This window comes from Carettochelys insculpta, chromosome 2 (genome assembly GCF_033958435.1).
Source record: "Carettochelys insculpta isolate YL-2023 chromosome 2, ASM3395843v1, whole genome shotgun sequence".
NCBI classification, from domain to species: Eukaryota; Metazoa; Chordata; order Testudines; family Carettochelyidae; genus Carettochelys; species Carettochelys insculpta.
The window spans coordinates 30,399,329-30,412,094 of NC_134138.1; the positions used below are offsets into that span (position 1 = coordinate 30,399,329).

A 12,766-nucleotide genomic window follows, 5' to 3' on the forward strand; every position below is an offset into this window, starting at 1 on the left:
TGTATTTGTGTGTGCACTAGAGGCTAACTCATGAACCTGAAATTAGCAGAGGTGCAGGTAGGCAGAGGAGGAGGATTCCACAGTCAATAGCATAAAACCTGGTTTGAGGTGGGACTTTTAAATCTAATGACTTTGCCGCCAGTCTTATGGGGGAATTGTCATGCGATTCAGGATTTGTGATCTGCCTGGGGCTGATCCCTGCACGCTGTGCTTAACTATTGCATGAGCCTGCTGCCAGGGGCTGTAACTAGCAACTGCAGTAGCCACTCCTGGCCTACAGAGCGTGCCAACCCCCCGCTCCCGCTTCCGCTTCCGCTTCCTAAGAGGCGGGCCGTTTCAACTGTACCGCCTCAGCCAGCTCAGTGACTACGCATGCTCAAAACCTCTTCCCATCTCCCGAGTGCCTTTCCCCACGTGCTATAGGACCCTTCGTTGCTGTTTCCCCAGGCAGTGCCACGCTCAGCACTGACGCATGCGCCTTTTAGTACCGTTCGAGGCTCCGCCCTTTTTCTTGGTTCTGCGGGTGGAAGGTAGTGACTAGAACGCATGCGCATTTGGAATCTTCGTGTAATCCCGCCCGCCCGCAGCCTTGATCGTCACAGTGAGTGGCTGCGGTGACGCGCCTGCGCGTTGGATCCCCATGCCAGGATGGGGGGCATTTTAACAGTAAACATCCTGCCGATTTGAACGGCGGGTTTGGGCGGCAGGAAGGGCTGCGGTCGCCATCTTGTTTGTTTGAGTGGCTCGGAGCTGGGAGGAGGCGCGGAGCGTTACCGAGATCGGCTTCGCCAGCCGCTGCATCGGCTTCTCCTGCCGCCACGCAGGACTCGGGGTGAGCAGCCGGCGAAGGGGATCTGTGAGGGGATTTGCGTCCTCTGGGGGCTGCGCTCCTCAGGGGCGCGGAGAGGCCTAGACGTCCCCGCCCCTTCTTGCGGCTGGGCAGCCGCGGCCCGGTGCTCCTGAGGCTCTCTTGCGAGCCCGGGGGGCGGAGCGACGTGCAGGGCTTTCATGTGGTGTCTGGGGCCCCTTCCTCGGCGGTGCACGGGGCGCTGCGGCCAGTGTCCGGGGAGCAGGTCGGGTCACTGGCGCCTGCCCTTCTGCCGCGCGAAGCGAGGCGCCCCGGATAGGCAGCGGAGCGGCGGGGGTGAGACTCAGCAACCGAGGGTGACGTGCCCCAGAGGTCCCGCTTCCTGCTCCCTCAGAGGGTGGCCCTGATCTGCGGAAGGTGACCGGCCTGCCGCCAGCATTAGATCTTCCTACTCCGGGGCACCGGGCAGGTGATTGTGACTGGGGGGTGGGGAGGGGCTTCCGTGCGGCTCTGAATGCGGTGGGGATTTGAATGGGAAGCGGATGCTTAAAGATACTTGGGAGAAATGTTTCGCCCCCCGTAGGGGGCAGCTGATGTCTGTGAGCGTACGTTAGTGGAACAGTGTTTTGTGAGGTTTTCCCTGAAGCAGCTTAACACTCCGGGCTTGGGGCGCTGCCGTTGGAGCGGTGGAAAGTAAAAGGTTAGAATGGAGAGCCTGAAAGGGGAAAATTTGAGAGCCCACTTGTGGGGAGAGGGGCTATTTGTGCAGTAACTAGAGATCAGTTGAAGTGGTGCGTGAAAGAATTATCAGTGTTGTGTTTGTTTGGGGGGTGTTTTAGAGTTAAAAGGCGTTTTAGTAATAATAGGATTGCCTGCATAGCCCTCTACCTGATTATAATATTTGTAGCTTTATAATCTAATCTAATCGTGTGCTCCGTGGTTTCATCTGGTTTATCTCAGATTGGGAAGGCTGTCTCACAGCCACATGGTCCTGATGTACAGCTGTGTTCTGGAGAAGGTGGGAGGGGGACTGAATGCATCTTCCTCTGAAGCTTCTGGCCACATCCAGAGATGGGATATCAATGAGGGTGGGCTAGTGCTCAGAGGTGATAGAGAGAATCATGCTTACTGACTAGCTAATTGCTGGATCGGTGTTGGGAATGAAACTTTCCCTAAACCAGATTGGCAGGGATCTTTTGAATTTTTTTTTAACCTTTCCCTGCAGCTTTAGAGGAAGCCTGGATTGCATGCTAAGATATATCTGAGCTAATCATTTTTTTTCTGCCATTGCGGGGCTCTTAGGCATTGGTTATGCTTCTGATGGTTCACAACAGTTTAATCTCCTGGTGTCTAAAATCTTCTTCTAATTTAACTGAAGTCTTTGGACTCAACATAGGAATATTTGGATGAAATTTAATTATTTGTGGGAGATCAGAGTAGATGATCTAGTTCCTTTTGGCCTTTCTGAATTGCACCTCACAATCATCCTGCCTGCCAAAGTTTTAGCTGTAACAGTCACATTTTTCTTTTTATCAAAACAAAAAAGCAGTCAGGCTGCACTGGATCTGAAGAAGTGGGTCTGTCCCATGAAAGCTCATCACCTAATAAATTATTTTGTTGGTCTTTAAAGTGCTACATGACTGCTTTTTTTGATAGAATAGAGGCTAACATGGCTATCTGTCACTTTTCTTTTTAAATTTTTTTGTTGCTTTGTCTTATTTAATCTACCCTGTTAGTTGAATTTGAACACTTCCAGCAAGAATATTGCAATATTTCAAAGGTAATTTCTTCTGCCAAGATTCAGAAAACACACGTTCCTTTACATGCATAGTTCTCTTGAGCTGTCGAATTGGGGGCTTAGTTTACTTTCTAAAAATGCTCAGTTGTAAGCTTGTGGTATGCTGTGAAATTATGAAGAGTAAATAAAACAGTGAACCCAATATATAGCAGTCTGTGAAAATGGGTAAAGTGGAGCATTTGCAGGTAAGTTATTGAAGGTAATTAAATATAGAGAAGATTATGAGGGACCTAACCAAGCTGGGTAAATGGACCGATACAGTGTAGTCCATTTTCTGGTAATTTTTTCTGGTCTATTTGGAGGCTCGTAGGAGACACTTTAAGGGGAAAAAAAACAAACAAAAAACCCAGGAATGTTCAATTTCAAAACACAACAAATAGACAGGAAGTGTTAAGGATAAGTGTGACCTGTGAAGCAATTTTAACTTGATTAGGCTTCAGTTTGGTCTCCCTTTTTAAAGGGGCCCATCTTTAATAGGCCAAAATTTGACCATACCATAAAGATTCTCAGTCTGAAGTGAATGGGGGTTCCTGAAAGGTGCCCAATAAGATTGATGGTCAGATCAGTGGGTACCTGCCAGGTCCAGGGCCCTCTGGGTGGCTGTGAACAGATTGTGGGGGTGATGTCACAAAGCATGGCCAGCACTGGACTTGCTAGGACTTAGACAGAAAGCCAAAGCTGTATAGTGCAGGTCTGCAGCATGGGGTCCCATGCACTCCCACCTGGGTTAAAGCCAAAGCCTGAGCAACTTAAATTCATGTTGCTCCCTGTGGTATAGGCCCCTGGGCAGTTGTCTTGCTTACTAACACAAGCCCTGGATTTTATATGCAGAGAAACAATTGCTGTAGAACAGAGGGGACTTGTATCAGAGTGGTAGCCAAGTTAGTCTGTATCTTCAAAAACAAGTCCTGTGGCACCTTGTAGACTAACAGATATTTTGGAGCATAAGCTTCTGTGGGCAAAGACCCACTTCATCAGATGCATGAGACCTAGGCCATGGAATTTTATAGCATGGGGTGAGGGCTCAGAATGATTGAGAACCCCTGAGGTAGAGGAAAGTTATAGGATCTTAGATCTGACCCATTGCTTCTCTAGTTAAAATTAAAGACAGTTATTAATTTCTTTCTAGTAAGCTATTTCTGTTCTAATGTTGATGGCAACAGGGGCTGTTTAAATGCACAGGTGCGTCTTTGGAGATTACTGTGCCAACCCAAGCCTCTCTTTGCACATCTAGCATTTAGTTTATTGTTGATTTGTATCAACTGACCTATTGCTGTTCCCAGGCACCAGCTGCCTGCATTTTTCTGGAGAAACAAGTGAAATTGTAACCCCCTACAGGTGGACTCAAATCTGGGACCTCTGGAGCTTAGTGTGCAGGTGCCTCTAAAATTTGAGCTAAAAACCAGCTGCATCTCAGCTAAGGCTGCAGGGCAAACTAATTCTATGTGTAAATGGTCTAGGTGCCACTACATGGAACAGTGAACCATACGCAGTGGGTATGAGAGTTACAAAACCAAAACAAAGTAAAGGAGAGAGAAGAAGAAATTAACAAGGAAGAGAAAAATCATTAAAAAGAGGACTGAAGTGTGAAAAAAGGCCAACAACAGTTCCTGTCATGTTGCAAAGGCTTGTGGTGTTGCCTCTGCACCAGGGCACCCCCGATTGGGTAGTCCAAGAAAAAAAATTGATCACTTCACTGACAATTCCACTGGAAATGTATTTTAAAATACGAACTCTCATGTAGTTTTGTATTTGGGTATTGCAGTTGGGGATGGTATATTAGAAGTCAAGCAGACCACATTTTGAAAGGTTGACATTACAAATAGAGATTAATGTTTTGTAATTGCAAGTGCATTTGTTGTATTCTGTTTGGCTATCACTCCTTAAATTATTTTTCCTATTTGTATGTTATTTTCTGTGTCAGCATTTCTGTAATACATGGAGAGAAACAGCTAATCTCTGCTAAAAGTAACTTGCTACCTTTATTTCTTGAAATTTTCAGTACTTGAAACAAATAATTCAAATTCTTCACTAATATTGCCCTTGAATTTCAGGCTATCTATAACCCTGGCATAGATTTAGCAGCTCTTGGTATGAGTCTTTGTTGAAACCTTGTTATGCTGACCATTTTGCCTTCCTAGCCCCTTCTTTCTCACAAGAAAAGTGTAATAGGTTCCAAGCTCTGTTTTGTATTAATTACTAATATGTGTGTGAAAAATTAAATCCTTCTCCCACGTCCGCCAGATGCTCATGATTAGTCCCAGAATAGAAAGAATTAAAATCTTGCCCTCACAGGAAACTAACCTTTTTATTCCCGTAGGCTGCATCTACACTGGCTCCTTTCTTTCGAAAGGGGCGTGTTAATGAGGGAGTTCAAAAGATACTAATGAGGCGCTGACATGAATGTGCAGCGCCTTATTAGCACAGTGGTGGCTGCGATCTGAAAGTGCTGCTTTCATAACGCATGCTGCCCATTTAGACGGGGGTCTTTTGAAAGGATCCCCTTGACTTTGATAGCCCCTTTTTCCTAAAACCAAACAAGAAGAGGGGGCTGTTGAAGTCGGAGTTCCTTTCAAAAGGCCCATCTACGCAGGCAGTGTACATTCTGAAAGAGGCACTTTCCAATTGGCCATGGCTGCCATTATGCTAATGAGGCACTGAATATTCATGTCAGTGCCTCATTCGTATCTTCTGAACTCCCTCTTTAACATGCCCCTTTTGAAAGGGAGGGACCAGTATAGATGCAGCCTTAGCATTAGTGTTTTGTGTATTCCTGATGCCGCATTTACTTCTTCTAGTAGCTCTACTGTGAGGAGCAAGCTGAATGAGTGCAGTAATATGGCTGGCAGATAGTACAGGTTAAAACTCCCAGATCTCGCGTTCTCTCATCCTGCAGTGTCCATTTTTCAGTAGGACCCATGGATCTTGCAGGACCAGAGAGTCCTGGGACTGGGAGGAGACCATCCGTAGGAGCCCAGGGCAGGGTAGTGGAAGCTGGTCTGGTAGCAAGGGGTTGGGGAGATGGCAGCAGCCAGGGAGCCTGGACCCAGAGCAGCAGGAGAGAGCAGGGCCTGGGCTGGTAAGCTGGCAGCCCAGGTGGGGGAGCGGTGGCTTGTCACCAGGGCCGGGCAGGAACCTGGGGCTGTGTAGAAAGCCTGTGTCACCACAGCTCACAGTGCCTTCCACCCAGGGCCTGGTGGGAAGCCACGCCAGGGTCTGGCCAGGGAGTTGCGTCCTCAGTAAGCTGTGGCTGGAGCTGGCAGCTGGGAGCTTGCATGATCAGAAGAGGTAATCTGGAAGCCAGAGGCAGGGACCCCAGGAGTGGGGGCTGAGTCCAGTGGGGGGCAGCAGAATTGATCACCCCTGCTCTGGCAAAATCCCTGATCTGGGACCGCTCAGGTCCTGAGGATGCTGGACCAGGGAGGTTGAAACTGCAGTAGTAATATAACCATGCTAGCAATTGCTGTTTGTGCTATCAGGAAACCTAAGTGACTATAGGTGCCTCCATGTCTACTTGGTCCACATAATGCTTTTAATGTTTGGAAAACCTTCATTATATTTTCAGACTTGAGTCAGGTATGTTTGATCTGTCCCTAACATCCAAGGTGGAAATATCAACCATAACAGTTATGCCAATCCAGAAAAATCAAAACAGTTTTTAGAACTGAAGCTGGAAAAATGTGTTAGTAATGCTAGAGGCTTTAACTCCTCTTCCTCCATTTTCCTAATGTTAATATTTTTTTGGATAATACTGTGTTGTATAACAAATCCACTTCATAGACTAGTGGAATTCTTTTTTTAAACTCATTCCACTGAAAAATATTGTTTCTGAATTATACTGTTCCTTTTCATTTGATCATCTTTGCGATTACCATAAAATTACTCCTTCATGTCCTTTGGCCGTTCCTCTGTGTTTCTTCGTTCAGCTCACAGCTTTCGATGGGAGTGCAACAGATTTGTCTTTTTCCCTCTTAAGTTCTCGATCGATAATCTCATTTGCAGGTACATATTCAACTCCTGCAATTAATTCTGATGGTTCTCAGATCTTTCTCTGCTCCAAGCCTGTCTTTTTAGCCGAACAAAAATCTCAGTCTGTCCGCCATGTATGTGGTTGTCTAGCCATTGACCGAAGATCAGTATGGCTGAAAGTGAACTTTTTCACCTTCTCTTCACCATTTTTCTATCATTTTGAACAATACCACCATCTTTCTTGTCACTCAGGCCTGTAACCTCCTCTGTGAGTCTGCATTCAGACTAAATCCGCCAGTACTTTTTGCATACAATCTCTTAAGATCTGGCCTTCCCTATTACCACATTAACACTCTCATCCAAGGTTTCATCATCTCGTTTCTCAATTACTGCAGCATCTCTTTCTCTAGCCCTGCCAGATACAAATTTCCTCCACTCATATCTATTCACATGGCTGCTGCAAAAATTCTTCTCATAGAACGTTGCTTTGATCACATCACCCTCTCCCTGAATACTTCCCAGACTCTCCCTTCTTTAGCACATCATCAAATATAAGCTGCTTGTCTTCGTGTTCAGGGGCCTTAGGGTGAGGACAGGACACAAACTAATCTTTCGTTCACTCTTGAAGGGTTGACTTCTGCCTGAGAATTGTTTGTAATGCCAAACTTCATCACTCTCTGCTTAATCTTTAAGAGTGATTTATTTATTCATTTATTAATGTAGTTCCTCGTGCTTTGGAGGAGCTCCCTATAAATATCTGTAAAAGTTAACTCTTAATACTACTTTAAAACTTTTTCCATTATGCCTACAAAAATTGGCAATTGGTGACAACTCTTGTAATGCTGACCCATATTGTTGAATTGTTTTCTTGTACTTCCCCATTTATTTGCCTGTATCCTTCTGTCACTTGTCTTCTTTCCAGGGTGGGTAAAAATCAATGATTTAAAAGAAATAAAAATGCACTTTTTAAAATTAATAAAGTGCTAAAACTGTAATTTAAAAATACATTAAAATGAAATCTCGTTACAAACATGCTACACCTCTACTTAATCTCATAAAAATTAATAGCTCTAATCTGTCAAGTTTAACAAATAGCTCTTGCTCCTTGAAAGTTCTGGGTCTTCAGTTTCTGTTTCTCAGCAGACTAAACATGTGCAAAGACAGACATAGGCTTGATAACATTGTTTTTGTTCTGTGCTTATATCTTGGGTGGACCCTGGGCCAACCTCAGCAGAGTTTAAGACATTATCTGAAGACAGAGGAACAATACATAGTAAAGGATGGAGGCAGCATAGAAAAGAACAGTGAACTGAATTAGAAATAAAAGGCATGCACCCGCACCTTCCTGTGTTCCCTTGCACTTTGCCATAGAAAAACTGTCATGGCTTCTGAGTGTAAGAGAGACCCTGACTGGGAATATTTTGAAGAAATTTGTTCCCTGGGTAAAAACAGAAAATGTGTTAAGTGTAAGTAGTGCCAGAAAGTGCAGGGCCCTAGCTGCGAGAATAAAACATCATAAGGAAAACTGTTAAACGGGAGAAAATGATTTGGTTGTGTCTGAACAATGGGTTGGCTTTGCAGTGCATTGCCCTTCAAAACTCTTGCTATGTTCGTATGTGATTTTTTTTTTTTTTTTTTTTTAAAACAAGTAAATTCCCAAGCTGTTTGCTGTGGTGGATGTTGTTAGCAAAACAAGTTTAGCTTAGCTAATTGTTGTGGCTTGTTTAATTAGTTAGCTAGGTTTAGAATCTATTGCCCAAGTATACTGTACAGAAATCTGCAGTAAGAGAAATCTAGAGTTGCCAGTTGCCCCTGAATATCTTTTTTTTTTTTTTTTTTTTTTTAATTTTATATCATATGTTCATCTTATTTTTGAACATCCTGGTCAAAGACCATACTGGTGATGCCACATATCTCTTCCCTGTTTCATTTCAGCATAATTCAGCTTTCCCAAAGGAACTTATCTAAAAGAATTACACAAAGTATACCCTTTTAGATATTATAAAATGCTGTAATGATTAGCTGCCCATTAGTGGCTTTGGTTTTCTGCTGCTTTATTCATCATCCAACAACAACCATGGACTCAGCGCCCCTTGGTGTTTGTTGCCTCTGTCACTATTTCCTTCCATCTTTCCCTGACCAGTGCGGAGTTGCTTAGTTTCTGTAGTCTAGCGCTGCACCAATCTACTATATCTACCCATTTTCTCTGCGGTCTGCCTCTCCTATTCAAACCGTCCATTATGCTGAACACCAGGGTCTTGAGTTACCGGAATAGCTGTAACTTGCGTTGTATAACCTTCTGCAGTACGGTCTTTTTTGGTTGTCTCTCCCTATGTAATTATTGCACATGCTTAATTATTAGTATGGATACAATTTTTGTCACAGATGTCACTGATTCCTTGACTTCAGCAGACCTCTGTGACTGCTTTGGCTTCAGATCCCCGCCAGTGACTGACTGGTTTGTAGCAAATGTCTGCCTCTGCTGCAGTAGGAGCAAACAGGGCTGGAGCAGTGGATAGCAGTCAGCCCCTAGCAGTGGTTGGATTGTTTGTCTCTGATACTTTTACTAAAAGTCAGAGGTGACAGGCTTCTATGACGTTTTGTTTATTGCTTGTAACTACTGCTTGTGACCTGTGCAATATTTTTACTAAAAATGCCCATGACAAAACTCTTAACCTTAATTAAGTTCATAAGGGTTTCCCATAAGCAAGGGATAGAGAATAACAATTCCATATAATGATGTCCAGTCCCTTTAGAAAATACAATATTTTTCTTCTCAGAGTTGTTAAGAATGGGCTGTTGCACCAAGGCTCATGGACAATAGGAGGATAATACACTCTGAGGGAAAAGGCTATAGATAATAAAAGGCCTTTAGGAACGTGGAATAAACGAGTGGAAAGCTCTTAAAATATATACAAGTTCTTCACTTTTTATTTACTGGAATGAAAAAAATATCAGAAATTGTTTGAGGGGAAAATAATTGTTTTTCATTTGTAAAAAAGTTAGGTCAGTAGTATTCCACATGTGCAGTCCTATGTAGAAGATGAGTGAATGGAGATGGAAGCATTAAGATTTTTATAATTAAGGAGTCCCTGACTAGTATGGGGAAACAGGCTCTTGAAACATTCGTAGGTCTAAAAAGAGAAGCACAGTTAATGGTCAAGGATGATGATGCTATCGTTGGCACGTTTGTCTTGGTGTACTTAATCCTGTCTCAGTGTGAGCAAACTAACTGAATGGACTTTTGAGGTCTATTCCAGCCCCACATTTCTGTAGTTTTGCTGTTTTTTGGCTTTCTCTCCCCCCTTCCCCCAGTTTACATGATCAAATTTCCAATTCAGTAAACTTGCACATGACCATGGAAAAAGAGCTAAACTCTCAATCTTCCAGCTCGAAAGGGAAGCATGTTGATAGCCTCCAAGTGACATAGAAACATACTGCAAAATTCTCTCCTTAACTCAATTCATTATAAAATTCCTTTTTTTTTTTTCTTTTTTTTTTTTTTTTTTCAGGTGTATACCTTGTAGGCGGCTGGGACGATGTTCTACGCTCATTTTGTCCTGAGCAAGCGTGGGCCGCTGGCCAAAATTTGGCTAGCGGCCCATTGGGATAAGAAGTTAACCAAAGCCCATGTATTCGAGTGTAATCTAGAGAGCAGCGTGGAGAGTATCATCTCACCAAAGGTATTTGTTTGACTGTGATTTTTGGTAATGTTGATGGTCCATTTGAGACAAATTATGACAGCACATGATCAATATACAAGTAGTATTGGATGCCTCAACAGATTTTAGCATTTTTCAAGTTAACTCTTTCAGTGGAAAAAGTGTGCTTGCTGTTTTACTTGAAATATGAAATAATCCATGAATACCAGTATTCTGAGAAGTGGCCTGACCTCTTAAAGTCTTACTTTATAGGTTTGCAAGAAGTGGCCAGGTTTCAGGTTTTGTCCTTTGGTTAATAGGCTCTGTGCAATCGGAGAGGGGTAGCCATGTTAGTCTGTAGCTTCACAGAATACGAGCAGTACTTGTAACACCTTAAAGTTTTATTTATTAGAGAATGAGCTTTGTGAAGTATCTTTATGTGAATTATCTAGACATGCCCATGTGTATATGTGGAAGTTTTTAGGAGGGCGGGGAGAGAGAGACAGAGGAGGAAAGCATGTGTCAGCAAGAAGTTTTTAAAGGACTTATGATAACATTTAAATATTCTTGTCACTGAGAATTATTCTAGCATTTGTGTATAAACACATTAAAGTCTAAATAATAAAATGGATGAACTAGAGTGCCTTGTATTTAAGGAGGATAGTGCTATAATAGCCATCACAGAAATTTGGTGGAAAAAGTACCATCAATGGGACACAGTCATACCAGAGGACAAAATATGTCAGAAGGACAGAACAGGTTGTGCTGGTGGGGGAGTGGCATTATACATGAAAGAAAATGTAGAATCAAATGAAGTGAAAACATTAATAAGCCAAAATGTTCCTTGTAATGTCTATTAATAGTAATTCCGTACTCTAATAATAAAAATATAGCAGTAAGTATATTTTAAACCAGCTGACCGAGATAGTGATAGTAACTATGAAATGCTAAGGAAAATTAGAGAGGCTATAGAAATAAACTCTCTGTAATAGTGGGAGATTTCAACTATCCCCATAATGACTGGATGCATGTCACTTCAGGATGGGGTGCAGAGAGAGAGTTTCTCAACACCTTAAATGGCTGGTTCTGGAACCCACAAGAGCAGAGGCAATTATTCATTTAATCCAAGGTAGCACAGGATCTGGTCTAAGCTTCAAATATAACTGGACTGCTTGGAAGTAGTAACCATAATGTAACAAAATCTAACATTCTTGTGGCTGGAAAAACACCACAGCAGCTCAGCACTGTGGCATTTAATTTCAGAAAGGGGAACTATACAAAAATTAGGAGGCTAGTTAAACAAATTAAAAGGTACAGTGCCAAAAGTAAAAGTCCTTCAAGCTGCATGGACACTTTAAAAAGACACCATAATAGAGGCCCAACTTAAATCTATACTCCAAATTTAAAAACACAGTAGGAGAACCAAAAAACGTCACTGTGGCTTAACAACCAAGTAAAAAGGTGGTGAGAGATTAAAAAAGCATTGTTTAAAAAGTGGAAGTTAAATCCTAGTGAGGAAAATAGAAAAGTGTAAATTGTCGAATTAAGTGTAAAAAAATCTAATAAAGAAAGCTAAAAAATGTGAAGAACTAGTTAAAGTTTCAAAAAGTAATAGCAAAATCTTTAAGTACATCTGAAGCAGGAAGCCTGCTAAACAACCAGTGGGGCCAAGCCACTGGATGATCAACATGTCAAAGGAGCACTCAAAGACGTTTTTCTGCAGTAACCCTATCTAAATAAATTTTGCTTCTGTTTTCACAGCTGAGGATGTTAGGGAGATTCCCAAACCTGAGCCCTTCTTTTTAGGTGACGGATGTGAGGAATGGTCCCATATTGCGTTGTCAGTACAGACGGTTTTGGAACAAATTGATGAACTTAAATCACAAGTCACTGGGATCATATGGCATTCACTCCCAAGTTCTGAAAGCACTCAGATGTGAAATTGTGGAACTATTAAGTGTCGTTTGTAAACTATGTATCACATTATGTTCTGTACCTAAGGACTGGAAGATAGCTAATGTGACACCAATATTTAAGGTCTAGAGGCCATCCTGGCAATTACAGATCGGGAAGTCTAACCTCTGTACTGGACAAATGAATTGAAATATGATAGTAAAGAAGAGAATAGTCAGACACCATAGATAAACCTAATCTGTTGGAAATTGTTGACATTGTTTCTGTAAAGGAAAATCATGCCTCACTAGTTTGCTAGAGTTCTTTGCAGGGGTCAACAAGCATATGGACAAGGGGGAATTCAGTGGATATAGTGTACCTAGATTTCCAGAAAGCCTTTGACAAGGTCCCTCATCAAAGGCTCTTAAGTAATGTAGGTTGTTGTGGAATGAAAGGGAAGGACCTCTCATGGACTGATAACTGGTTATAAGACAGGAAACAAAGGGTATGAATAAATGGTCAGCTTCCAGATTGGAGAGAGGTAACTGGTGGTGTCTCCCAAGGGTCTGTACTGGAACCAATCCTATTCATCCTGTTTATAAATGATTTGGAGAAAGGGGTAAACAGGTGGCGAAATTTGCGGTTGATACTAAACTG

General features: G+C 42.7%; 1 protein-coding gene across 2 annotated transcripts in view; it reads left to right on the forward strand.

Annotated features, from left to right (window-relative positions):
• Positions 1 to 591: 591 nt before the first annotated feature.
• RAD21 (RAD21 cohesin complex component) overlaps positions 592 to 12,766 on the forward strand; it is a 33,444-nt gene continuing 21,269 nt past the window's right edge. Inside the window, exons 1-2 of one of the 2 annotated variants that reach the window (XM_074986743.1) lie at positions 592 to 832; positions 10,088 to 10,258. In XM_074986743.1, coding sequence (XP_074842844.1) covers positions 10,115 to 10,258 — 144 coding nt within the window. In that variant the 5' untranslated portion in view covers positions 592 to 832; positions 10,088 to 10,114. Of the gene's footprint in view, positions 833 to 1,128; positions 1,278 to 10,087; positions 10,259 to 12,766 lie in introns of those variants that run through there. The other variant, XM_074986744.1, reaches the window with a different exon arrangement.